Source organism: Pelodiscus sinensis, chromosome 2 (assembly GCF_052426305.1).
Source record: "Pelodiscus sinensis isolate ZL-2025 chromosome 2, ASM5242630v1, whole genome shotgun sequence".
NCBI classification, from domain to species: domain Eukaryota; kingdom Metazoa; phylum Chordata; order Testudines; family Trionychidae; genus Pelodiscus; species Pelodiscus sinensis.
In genome coordinates this window covers 24,817,543-24,831,044 of record NC_143053.1, presented here as the reverse complement: position 1 = coordinate 24,831,044, position 13,502 = coordinate 24,817,543, and the positions used below count along the sequence as shown (strand labels likewise).

At 38.3% G+C, this 13,502-nt stretch overlaps 1 protein-coding gene across 4 annotated transcripts in view; it reads right to left on the bottom strand.

Moving 5' to 3' along the window:
* Positions 1-289: 289 nt before the first annotated feature.
* SAMD12 (sterile alpha motif domain containing 12) overlaps positions 290-13,502 on the bottom strand; it is a 240,620-nt gene continuing 227,407 nt past the window's right edge. For all 4 annotated transcript variants that reach the window (XR_016348684.1, XR_016348685.1, XR_016348686.1 and 1 more), the window contains one exon: positions 290-10,036. Coding sequence is in view for 1 of the 4 variants with exons in the window: in XM_075920192.2 (XP_075776307.1) it covers positions 10,014-10,036 (23 nt within the window). In the remaining 3 variants the exon portion in view is untranslated. The remainder of the gene's footprint in view (positions 10,037-13,502) is intronic.

The window sequence follows — 13,502 nt, the reverse complement described above, 5'->3', positions numbered from 1 at the left end:
TGCATATAACTAATGTAGATCTATGAAAACGTGGCCTTTTATTTTTATTTTTCTTCTACAAAATTAGTGATAGGGGAAATGCCAGATGAAATACACATTTTGCTGGGATTTATTGTTAAATCACAATCTGGTTTTTCCCCTCTGTTTTTAAATCAAGTTAGTGTGATCAGTTTCATTAGTAAGGTTTTGATTCTGCTCACTCTTTATTTTTTTGTTTCCTTGGCTTCAACGCAAGCAGTATCAAACTTTGGATTTGTTTACATCAAACAAAACACTTTTACACTTTAATACAAATTCCATATTTTAATTACGTTGCCATGCACAAATTAAGTCAAACAATGCAGAGTACAAAATTGTCCAATATTCAAAATGATAAAGCAGATTTCCAAAGCATCCAGATATCATGCCCTAAGATACCAAAATCTTGATAATAATATTAATTTCATGAATAAAACGATTTTTTTATTTTTATTTTTTGTTAACTTTGGAAAATAGAAATTAAAAAGTAAATATAAAAACAATAAAGTGGAATTAATGGTGACAGCCACTTAATGCACTCAAAATTAGATTGTACAATAATTCCTGTGTTTTGAGAGAGGGAAAAAAAGAAAGAACTGCTCCACAGACTAACCCCTTGAGTGCCTGGGAAGAAACAGTGTACGTCTAACAAAAAGGCACACACTTGATTATGCCACCTTATTTGGCTCGGTCTTTAAAAAGTTTAGCGCTGGGCATGCTGGGAGGAAGTGCTTTTTACTGTGACCTATGAGTAAAACAACTCATGAGCCCTTAGTGTGCTAGCATTTTCTAGATTGTCAGCCATGTATATACTTAAGAGGAGATTAGAAGCCTAAAGCCAAATCCTCAACTGGTACAAATTGGCATTGAAATCAATGGAGCTATAGTGATTTATACCAACTGAGGATTCATAGATTTCAAGGCTAGAAGGGACTGTTATGATCATCAACTCTGACCTCCAGCAAAAGACTGGGCATAGAACTTCATTCAATAATTTCTGCATCAGGTAAATTACTCTGTTATAGATCTGGCCACTGATTTCCAAAGCAATCTAAACTGACCTACCTTTCTGTGTTTGAAATTTGCATCCATTATTTGTGAGTGCAAATGAAGCCATGACAGCAGCCAAAGGCCATGTCTGCACAAGTGAGTTTACAGGAGCACAGCTGTACTGATTTTGGCTTACCTTGTTTAGTTTACAGGAGTGATAGGATAGTTCATTTCTACATGCTTCATTTTTACCTACAAACAATTGCTTTCACATTTTTTGAGAGTGCAAAAAAATCAACTTTTAAAAATCTGGACCTACATGCCTAGAATCTCAAAAGGATTAAGTGGCCAGAAGCAATGCTTTCTGAAGTTAACAGGCATCTTTCCATTGAAAGCGGAATCAGACATATTTCAGCACTGGAAGAAATAAATGCTAGAATTATACAATGCCAATTATTTGGGTGTGTGAAATCTTAGTATTGGATGATTGGTTGGCTTTTTGTTTCCTGATTCTGAAATTCCATGAAAAGGTAGATAAGTCTTTTTACTTGCAGCATTTTTTTTTCTAGTAAAATAAGAGGAGCCATACTTATTAGATTATGTCCTATCTTAGAAGGAGCATAGTCAATTGCTACATGTCTGATATTGTGCTGTGCATTTCATCTTAATTTTGAGTTGAGCCCAATATACAGTAATAATTTATCAAAAGAGTAAAGTTAACCTGTTCTCGGTGGCCCTCTATTTGTCAGTTTCAGATTTTCAATGGCCTTTTGCAATCAGGGGATTGAGACTGTTACGATCTAGATTATGCAAAGTGCTCAATGCCCTCAACTTCCATTCACGTCTCTCAGGACTGAGATCTAAGCATGGCACAAGAGTCTCCCTCTCTCTCTCTTAACTGGGTCAGTGGAGCCGAAGCCTATTTGCAGGTGGGAGAAGGGTTATAAATGAGTACCTCTTGAAACAGGATTTTCAGCACTGGTTGGGAGATCATACACTTATGGCATGGAGGTCACTCAGATCTTAGCGGAGGTCACTCAGATCTTTCTTCCATCCTTCTCAGAGGAATAACAAAGAAACAGAGGCTACTGGATACAGCAAATGAGGATCAGGTAGTAAAATAAGAGGAATCTAAACATCCCTCCATCTGAACTAATCTTGAGATCAGAGCCAGGCTCAATAAGGGAGAGCCTCCATGGATGTATAAATGCACGCTACAAACAAACCAACCCCCAAAGCCTTCAACTTGGTGGATCAATATTTTTCTCTACACAGTTCTTTATTGCTCAAATGCAGTTTTGCTACAGTATCGATCTCCTTTTGCTAAAAATTGGTGTATAGCTATTTAATTTGATGGCTAATGATGTTAAATAGAGGAATCCACTGCTAGTGTTTAATAGAAATAATATGATTAGAGATGCAACAACAGTGGCACAGTGGAATTTTTGTAGATATATTTGGTGCATATTCTTCACTTAAAAATCAGAAAGAAGCTTTACATCTCATTCTCAAGCTAAGCCTGGATGTTGTATAATAATGCTCAAAATCCTGCTTTTAGAGCAGAAGCTGTCATTATACAGCCATCTGCAACATCAGCTTCTTTCTTTGTCCAAACTATGACCTCAAACATGCCTTTTAAGGACAGCTCTCCTTTGCAGGCTGCAAGGTTGTTCAGAATACTGAAGATGCTTATAAGCTATCACAAACATAAGCTAGTGGCTGCATGAAATTCATTCCATGGCTGTCTCTCGTGCGTTAGCGTTCTTTACGGAGTAATTTCCCAAACTAATTTCTTTAGGATTTTATGTTGGATTACAGCAAAAATCCAAAAGATCTATACTTTTTTAGTCTAGGTTCTCAGTTTTAGCCTGCTTTTTGGGTAAAATTGTCAACACCAGTCTGCCTACATCACCTTCTGGTTGTTAAATGTAAACACATTACTTTTTTTCTTTGGCTGAGTGTTTTTTATTGTCTATTCTTAATAACATATATTCTGTGTTTCCCCCCCGAGAATACTGAAGACTTGTAAAAGGCAGGTATTCTGCTTATAATATTCCCATCAATTGTTTTGTGACACTTGTATCAGAAACTGAGTGCTCTATTACTTATTTTTAAAGCATCAAAATTCAAAATGATCTACTATTAGGGGTTAATCATGTAAAAGCTTGCTACTAAGTGGAGTGTTTATTGCTAAATCTGGTTAGAAAATTTTAGTCAAAACAATTTCCCATCAGAAAATGCCATTTTTATTAATCCCATTTTTTGTGAACTTGCCGCTATATGCACATTTCCAAGAGAAAACATCATTTTCTAAATGAAAAGAAATCCTTTTGAAAATGTAAATTTCAAAACAAAAATTTAAATTTTTCAGTTTTATATTAACATAAATAAAAGTGTCTCAACAAATCAGTAGTAGTAGTGCACAACATGACATGTCAAGTTAAAAAAGTCACAATATTATTTTAAAAATTAGGGGAGAAGCTTTTTACAATAGCCTAGAAAAATGATTCAGGACTAACACAAGGCTATTGAAAAACATCTGCTCATCTCATTCGGACACGGAGTGCTTATCTTCTTGGTCAAAGTGTCACACTGCTTCAGTTTAACACAAACAAGAGACACTGAAGAAAAGATGTTTTAGTCAGTACTGAATAGCAGCAGAGCTTAATTTTAAAAGTAAAAATATAGATTTTGACTCATAATATGACATGTGAGTAGTCATTACTATTATTTAATAACATCAGGAGTGCTCCCTAAACAATAAAATATATCAATGAAAAAAACCCACATATTTTTTAAAATAAGTTTCATTTTTAAACAAAAATTTCAAACTTTTTCCAAAATAAAAATATTCAGAATGTACTGGCAAAGAGCATTCCTTTTCTAAACCGCTTTACCAATCCAGTGCCAACTTTTGCCATTCGTACTCCTGAGTCAGGCAAAACTCTTGCAGAAGCCAATGATCTGAGTGCATGATTTGGCTCCCAGGTATTAACTGTGGAAAAACACAGACTTGTTCTTTTTAAATACCATTTTGGATAGGGTGACCATATTTGCCTATGCTGAATACAGAACACCTTTTATGCAGTACAAACATTCAAATTAACATTACGTTGACTTGACTGACCCCCATAAAAAGAAATACAATGTAGCTGGATTCTTTTTTTGTACTTTATCTTTAAGACTTGAGGGATCACACGGAGAGGAGTGATACACACACACGGACCCCCTCACACACCCCTACCTCATATGAGGGGTGAATGACCAATTCATTCTCCTTGTGCAGAACTCTCCTCCCTCAATGCCTGGCTGGGCCCCGCAGGATGGACCCACTCACCGAGTACCTGGTTCTGTATCTTCCCACGGCAATACTAGGCAGAGATGCAGAGTCACATGCTCCCCCTGTTTTTTTTTGGCCAGGATTCACATCTCTTATCTCTTTAATGTCTTAGGACTGACACAGTTACAATTATATTGCATACAATGCAAGACTAAGTCAAATAACCTACACAAATCTATGTATATAATGCTAACACAGTGACTTTTGTCAACCCAACTTGTCATTTCAGAAAAATGATAAGTTTGACAAGCTCATTTTGTATAAAACCACATTGATCAGAGATAATTGTGCAAACATTTTTTAATTCTTTGCTAACTGCATCTCACATCCACCGAATTATGATTTTACCCAATATAGAAGTTATGATATCCAACCTACAATTTCCCAGGACATCTAATTTACCCTTTCTAAATACAGACACTAAACTAGCCCTTTTCCACGTCTCAAACTTACCCAGTGTTCTATAATTTGTTTAAAAACAAAAACATAACACTAATGATTAAAAGAGCTCCACAGTCAATTTTTTAAATACTCTTGGGTATAAGTCATCTAGTCCCACACATGTAAAAGGTTTATCTTTAATAGCTGCTGTTTGTTATTCTCCCTAGTAACTGATAGAATAGAAAGTATTTCATTAGCACTATAATATCTGAATACACTGCTTCTTTTTAACTACAGAACAGAAATAGTTGTTGAATACTTATGCCTTTCCTGCATCTGGATTGGTTACTTTAACATATTTGGCAAGTACTAGACCTATAATTTGCTAAGATTTCAATGAATCATTATATATTTAAATAATTCCTTCTTATCACTACTGACCAAAGATTTTTCATTTATATCTTTAGCTTCCCTTATCAATCGTCTGGATTTGTACTCATTGTTGACAAGTTCCCCATGTTTCCATTTGTTATGTATTGGGATGTTTTGTACTCAAAACATCTTTCCTGAAGTTTACTGTAGGTAATGCCAACAGCAGTCTTGCTTCTTTGACTCTATAAACCCTAATTAAACAACAGGGACCTTTTCTTTTTTAAAGTAAAATCTTATATTGATCATAGTCTAGAGATGAGAGCCAATTGTACTACAGCCAGGTATTGAGGACTTTCATTAAGTCTGAGTTTGCAAAGATACTATTTGCTATAAGAGGACAGAGGTAAAAACAGCAAGATTTTATTTTTTCAAGTGTTAGTATTTTTTTAATAATTGATCTATCTGGTGTTTTTGAAACTGTAAGAAAAAACCAGCAAAATGGGGTGGCATCAACAGTTGGCATAAATCAGTGAAGCGCCAATGATGTCAATGAATCTTTGCTGTTTTATGCCAGCTATGGATCTGCCCCACAGTCCTTGCAGAATATAGAATTGTGTCACTTCAAAGGTGAGCCTCTCTTTAAAATAGTATGCAGCTGCTTTAAGCCTAGTTGTATAGTTGCAAAATTACTCTTAAAAAAATAGAAAAATTGTGCAAAGAATGAATTTGCTAATGCACTTGGATACAGATGGATTGGCAAAACCGAAGAGCTAATAGTGCTTTTGCAAGCTTCTTGCCTGTAAGACTGTATCTTTCTTAACAAATCAATTGTGAGATAGATTCAGACAGAGCAAGGAATATAGCTAAAAATAGGGAATAAAAAGTACATAACATATTTTCATCTGTAGTATATTTCCTATGTAGGCTGGTGATTCGTCTACCTTCCTAGTTTAAGACGATGTCTTATCTGCAGTAGCTAAGATGGCTTGGTCTGTGTGAAAACTCCTTAGTGAAGGCCTGATGCTGCAGCCCTTATTCACATGGCCCCACATTTGAGTAAGGGTAGCAGGCAACTGGACATTTACGGGAGCAAGGCTGTAGGACAGAGGGCTGAGACAGGAGTATTCTGATAGTGTTACTATTATTGTTTACCCGTACTTTAGAGGTAGTAATCAAGTCTATGATAGCTCAATTGCAGTGTCACAGTGGTAAATTTAATGATGATACTGACATATGTATTTGCCTATCTACCCACCCACATTATTAAGTTAATAACACATTCTCTCTCTTGCACACACTCTCTCTCTCTCTCCCTCCTTCTCCTTTCCCCACCATAGGGCTGAATGAGAAGTGATATTCTACTACAATGGCATTTGTCTGCTATTCTGATTTTGCACAGAATTAATGGCTATGATCATATTTAAATTCACTTCCTTTTTGCAGGAATTAACTTATTCCTTCCCTTTCATGTTGGCTTAGTGTTGGCACCCTTGTTATAAATTAATTATGACTACAGACAGAGCATTCTTTCCGTGGATCTATTCTTGGGACTCAGGCGAAAGTAGAGGGGTCTGCTATTAATAAAGTGTTCAGCATAAAAACATGAAAGCTTTCTATAGCCTCTCTCACAACACAGTATTCAACTCCATTCACAATAAAGTAACCCCTTTCCTCCCCTTATTTATATTACATACTTTTCAGAGGAATGTGTTGGGATTCAGACAATATTTTAGTGGATGTATAATAATTCCATAAATATCCCTGAGGAAGCATGGCCTACTTTCAGAGAGTAACAGTGATTAAACATGGTGACTAGTTAAATACAAATCAAACATACAGTAAGCTCCTTATGGCCTTGCTCCTGCAGACACTTACACACGTGAGTAGGACAATTATTAAGCTTGCTGTCTTTCACATGCATAGGTCTTTGTAGGACTGAGGCCTAAATAAGTTTCAAGCATAGTGTTAAGCTGCAGCTCCCTGAAATCTCTGAGAAACTCCACTTGGCCTTTATGTTCACATTTCTCAGTGTCATTAACACTATATTCCAAGATCTTACTAATTAAACCCCAGGAATAATTTAAAACAAACAGTTTTAAGAGGATTAGTTCAGATATCTAAGTTCATGCCCATGTACTAGCAGACGTTTACAACTAACATTGATATAAAAACATTTTACTGATTGTTAACTGAACCCACGTTTTTCTCTCACACCTATGTAGTACCATGATCTGTGACAATCTTAACCTTATCATTTGAATTATTCTAAATGTATCACTATGTTGTAAACCTGACTATAATAAAAGAGGATCCTTAACATATAAATATCTGTTTCTTTTGTTTTAAGCAAACCAAAACTTTTTAAACAGCAATAGTAATATAAGTGACCTAAGAAAATGACAGGTCTCAGTTCCTAGAATTCATTCAGAAACAGAATAAGAAAGGGCAAAAACTTTTAATGACATTTTGCAACATATGTGACCAATTTCTTAAAAAAAAAAAAGTCAGTTTGCAATACTATGGGCAATTCTAAAATGTGCATTCTGCTAAAGTAGAGCTCTAGCAACGTTGCACTTGGAGGATATTCTTATGCATGTATTTGAGTTTTTCTAACTAAACTAAATTGAAGGCCATGATTTTCAAGAGTGATTTTTTATTCTGGATGCCTGAAAGTTTACAGTACCTAATTTGAGTAACCTTTTCCGCATTTTTTTACAATCAGGTTCCTGTCAGGTGTCAAGTTAAGCACCCAATAATCACTAGACACTTGAAAATCTTGACCATAATTAAGTATTACTGAGCTCTGAATTGATATTATATAGTATCCAACATGCCGAGCCTGAATATTTTTGTACCTAACCAAAGAGTATATATACTGTTCACATACCAGAGACCGGGTGAAAAGTTCTGCCATAAATCTACACCCATCTGAAAAAGGCAAAAATGTACACTTTGGCTGCACTGGCATTCTGGTTGATCTTACAGTCACTGGTAGGGTATAGAAGAGCTTCTAAAAGTGTAATAAATGAACTTCCTCAAAAATACCCCTTGGTCTTACTGTAATCACATTAGGATTCATTTTCTCTCCACCACTGGTACCTCAATCTTCACCATAGATGGCCCACTGCAGCTTTGGCAGATGCAGGCCCACTGACGGGGGGGGGGGGGGGGGGGGGGGGGGAGAGAAAGGAGGGAACTACCCTAGGATCTGGTGTTTCTAAAGAGCCTGGGACTTCTGGCCAACACTGTGGCAATGGTAGTGCAGGGGCCTGGGCCCTTTAAATTGTCCCTGGAGCATCATGCAATGTGTTCTGGGCAGCTCTAAGGTCTGGGGGAGGTGGCATGATGTGCTCCTGGTGGCTCTGAAGACTGATTGCACCAGTCCCGCCCCTCCCTCTTAAGGCCTTGCCCCTTCCAACAGCACGGAGCCAGCCCCGCCCCGACTGCCTGGGGCCCGGCATGGCCATTGGTTCCCCTGGTTAGATAGACTAAAAATTGGTCCATTAGGCTGGAGAGAAAAATGTTCCGTGGATACCCAAACTGCCATCTTTGATTTAGTAATTGCAGGAACAACCAGGCTGATCCCTTGTGATGCTGCTGATAGGCCCCAAATGTAAGGGCTGGGAAGAAAAGTACTTCCCCATAGTCCCTGTGGATGAAAATTGTACCACAGCCAGCTGTGACACAACCCATGGTGTCCACCACTTAGACACTGGACAACAAATAACAATGCTCAGTTTGAATGCAACAGTCTTGAGCCTGCTACAGAATGCCCAAAGGGTTATTAGTACCCATTACCTTAACCCCAGTTCAGATTAAAAACAAATGTTTTGGGTTAAAATGTTAACAGATGTGTCTGTCCACTTCAAGGGGCCATACACAGAGGGAGCATCTAGTCCACCTCTTATTCTTTATTATCTTCCAGAGTTTTGGTTTGGACTCTGCAAGCTGTGATTCCCCAGCCCACAAAAACAGTGATTAGCAGAATTAGAATTTCTCCAGTTTCTCATGAAGATCAAAGCCAAGGGCACAATGAGAAGGGATCTTTTCCTTTAAAATTTCAAGGGAAACTCATATTGGAACAACAGAAATGCGGAGTGATTGGTTTATTGATGGGGGCAGAAGATAGTAGATACAATGTCCAAGTACCCCTTCAGCCTCCTCTATTCCTAGCTACTTCCATGATAGCTGTTCAGTAAGTCTCAATGAAATAAGTCTAGTGGCACACTTGCCATGAAGAAATCTATCTATGCAATCTCCCATGAATCTGTGAATATATGCCAGTATGGACTATTTTAGATATTATCTCAGTGTAGGTACTGAAATATATTTTAGTATTGAAATAAGGAAAAGACCTTTCCTGACATGAATAGAACGTGCTAACTTTTCAGTGTGGAGATCACATATAATTAAACATAATACCATTAGACTGCATAACTAACATATACAAGACATTTACATTCCTATTGGGGATGCATTATTGTGACCATTTCTACTCAGACTGGAGAACTGCTGTAATTTTTTTGTCTAAAACATCACCATGCCATCTGCATACATACTAAAATAATCCAGTAGTTGCCATGCTAAAACAGGACTTCTAGTGAAGGGCACAGATACTCCCCTAAAGGGAACTCAAAGTTATGCACAGTGATGAAAACTGGAAACAATTTTCCAGCTAATGGTCTATCAATGACCACTGTGAACAAATTAGCACTGTATTTTTATGCACCACATTTTAATTCCACAGCAAACCAGGACTTTCCAGAATGCATCTTGACTGAATGGTTGTATTTCAGTTAATCTTTCAATTTTCCATGGTCACCTTCTGGCAGTGCCATTTCTTAGGCTTTTCACGAAGTAAGTTCACTTTTATATCACTTGGCAGGACAGAAGCTTTAGAGGCTGGTGGTGTTTATGGAGATATCTCTGTTGGGGCTGTAAAAAACAAACAAACAGGCAGTAAATGTAAGCTCACCTTACAAAAGGATATTACAATGTATTTTAATAAAAATAACAAATCAGCACTGTGCTATGCAAATGTAATCTTATTATAAACCACTCCTAGTAGTTCATATTGTCATCCTGGTACTTTAATAAGCTTTTTCCATCACCAATGTGCTTATTGCTCAGTCAGTTCTCTGGACAAAGGACAATCTGGGATCATCAAAGAAGAGAGTGCTCTTGTATCTGATGTAATCAGTTCTACCTGGATCTAGCACCTGGAAATACACCAGCATGACATGTTTCAGGTTTGTAATATCACTGGTCAGAATTGATCCCATTATATTCAAATCACTGGAAAGATGCCTTCAAATCCAAATATAAGGCCTGGATTCTCCTGTCCCATTGACAACAAAGAAGGGGAGCCAAAGCTGTGTGGGAGATACCCAAGTAGCGTTGTTTCTTGCTCTTCCCATCCCTTCTTTGGGAAGAGCATTAAATCCTTCCCTACGTAGGTGCTCATGGGGCTCAATGAATTGTGTGAGGAACAGAGCAAAGGTATATTGTACCTCCCCTTCCTCTGCTAAGAGGATTGCTCCCTGTGATCTCCCACTCCTTTGCTTTAAGGATGTAGATAATCAATTTGACAACAATCAATAGCCAGTTAATCAGTAGCCAGTAATTGATAGGAATTTTAATTGTGTTTATACATCGAGTGAATGGCACTCTCTCAAGTTCAAATTTGGTTAATAGCGACAACCCTCTAATAAGTCAGCATTGATTGAATTTAGTAACCAAACAGCAGAGAACTCACGTGCAGTGACACAAATTACTAATGGCTGTGGAAGACCTTCCCTGTAGTTTGACAGCCTGAGTCCAACCTGCCAATGGTTGTACTTCCCCCCACAATTTAGGGGGAATCATGCCCTGGTTAACCTGACTGTGTATCTCACTAAATTCTTCATCTACTTCCTCTTTCTTTACAACTTTTTTTTTCTGCCTCTGAGAGGAACACTAAACACAGATAACTCCCTGGGTCCTGTTCTTGGACTGCAGCCAGCATGATGGAGCCCCTCCATGTTGAAGAACATGTATTTACGAACAGGTCAAGGGCTCTTCTGTTACTACTATTAGCTTGAATTTTCTTATTGTACTTGTCAAATGTGTTGATTCACAGGGCAGCATTTCACTTTTTCTCCCTTAATATTTATAAGGCTGAACCTCTGTTAACTGGGATTCCCTGGTGCAGCAATATCCATGGTCTGGCAGGTCCCCAGGTGCTGGACCAGGGAGGTCCAACCTGTATAGAATCATAGAATCATAGAATCATAGAATAATAGGACTGGAAGGGACCTCGAGAGGTCATCGAGTCCAGCCCCCCGCCCTCAAGGCAGGATCAAGCTCCGTCTACACCATCCCTGACAGATGTCTATCTAACCTGTTCTTAAATATCTCCAGAGAGGGAGATTCCACCACCTCCCTTGGCAATTTATTCCAATATTTGACCACCCTGACAGTTAGGAATTTTTTCCTAATGTCCAATCTAAACCTCCCCTGCTGCACTTTAAGCCCATTACTCCTTGTCCTGTCCTCAGAAACCAAGAGGAACAAATTTTCGCCTTCCTCCTTGTGACACCCTTTTAGATATTTGAAAACCGCTATCATGTCCCCCCTTAATCTTCTTTTTTCCAAACTAAACAAGCCCAGTTCATGAAGCCTGGCTTCATAGGTCATGTTCTCTAGACCTTTAATCATTCTTGTCGCTCTTCTCTGTACCCTTTCCAATTTCTCCACATCTTTCTTGAAATGTGGCGCCCAGAACTGGACACAGTACTCCAGCTGAGGCCTAACTAGTGCAGAATAGAGCGGCAGAATGACTTCACGAGTTTTGCTTACAACACACCTGTTGATACAACCTAGAATCATATTTGCTTTTTTTGCAACAGCATCACACTGTTGACTCATATTCAACTTGTGGTCCACTATGACCCCTAGATCCCTTTCCGCCATGCTCCTTCCTAGACAGTCGCTTCCCATCTTGTATGTATGGAACTGATTGTTCCTTCCTAAGTGGAGCACTTTGCATTTCTCTTTATTAAACCTCATCCTGTTTACCTCTGACCATTTCTCTAACTTGCTAAGGTCATTTTGAATTATGTCCCTATCCTCCAAAGAAGTCGCAACCCCCCCCAGTTTGGTATCATCTGCAAACTTAATAAGAGTACTCTCTATCCCAATATCTACATCATTGATGAAGATATTGAACAGTACGGGTCCCAAAACAGACCCTTGAGGAACTCCACTTGTTATCCCTTTCCAGCAGGATTTAGAACCGTTAACAACAACTCTCTGACTACGGTTATCCAGCCAATTATGCACCCACCTTATCGTGGCCCTATCTAAGTTATATTTGCCTAGTTTATCAATAAGAATATCATGCGAGACCGTATCAAATGCCTTACTAAAGTCTAGGTATATGACATCCACCGCTTCTCCCTTATCCACAAGGCTCGTTATCTTATCAAAGAAAGCTATCAGATTAGTTTGGCATGACTTGTTCTTCACAAACCCATGCTGGCTATTCCCTATCACTTTATTACTTTCCAAGTGTTTGCATACGATTTCCTTAATTACCTGCTCCATTATCTTCCCTGGGACAGACGTTAAACTGACCGGTCTATAATTTCCTGGGTTGTTCTTATTCCCCTTTTTATAGATGGGCACAATATTTGCCCTTTTCCAGTCTTCTGGAATCTCCCCTGTCTGCCATGATTTTTCAAAGATCATAGCTAAAGGCTCAGATACCTCCTCTATCAGCTCCTTGAGTATCCTGGGATGCATTTCATCAGGACCTGGTGACTTGCTGACATCTAACTTTCCTAAGTGATTTTTAACTTGTTCTTTGTGTATCCTATCTTCTAAACTTACCCTCTCTCTGCTTGTATTCACTACGTTAGGCACACCTCCAGACTTCTCGGTGAAGACCGAAACAAAGAAGTCATTGAGCATCTCCGCCATTTCCAAGTTCCCTGTTACTGCTTCTCCCTCCTCGCTAAGCAGTGGGCCTACCCTGTCCTTGGTCTTCCTCTTGCTTTTAATGTATTTATAAAAGGTCTTCTTGTTTCCCTTTATGCCTGTAGCTAGTTTGATCTCATTTTGTGCCTTTGCCTTTCTAATCTTGCCCCTGCATTCCCGTGTTGCTTGCCTATATTCATCCTTTGTTAGTTGTCCTAGTTTCCATTTTTTATATGACTCCTTTTTTATTTTGAGATCATGCAAGATCTCCTTGTTAAGCCAAGCTGGTCTTTTGCCATATTTTCTATCTTTCCTACACAGCGGAATTGTTTGCTTTTGGGCCCTTAACAACGTCCCTTTGAAATACTTCCAACTCTCCTCAGTTGTTTTTCCCTTCAGACTTGCTTCCCATGGGACCTTACCTACAAGTTCTCTGAGCTTATCA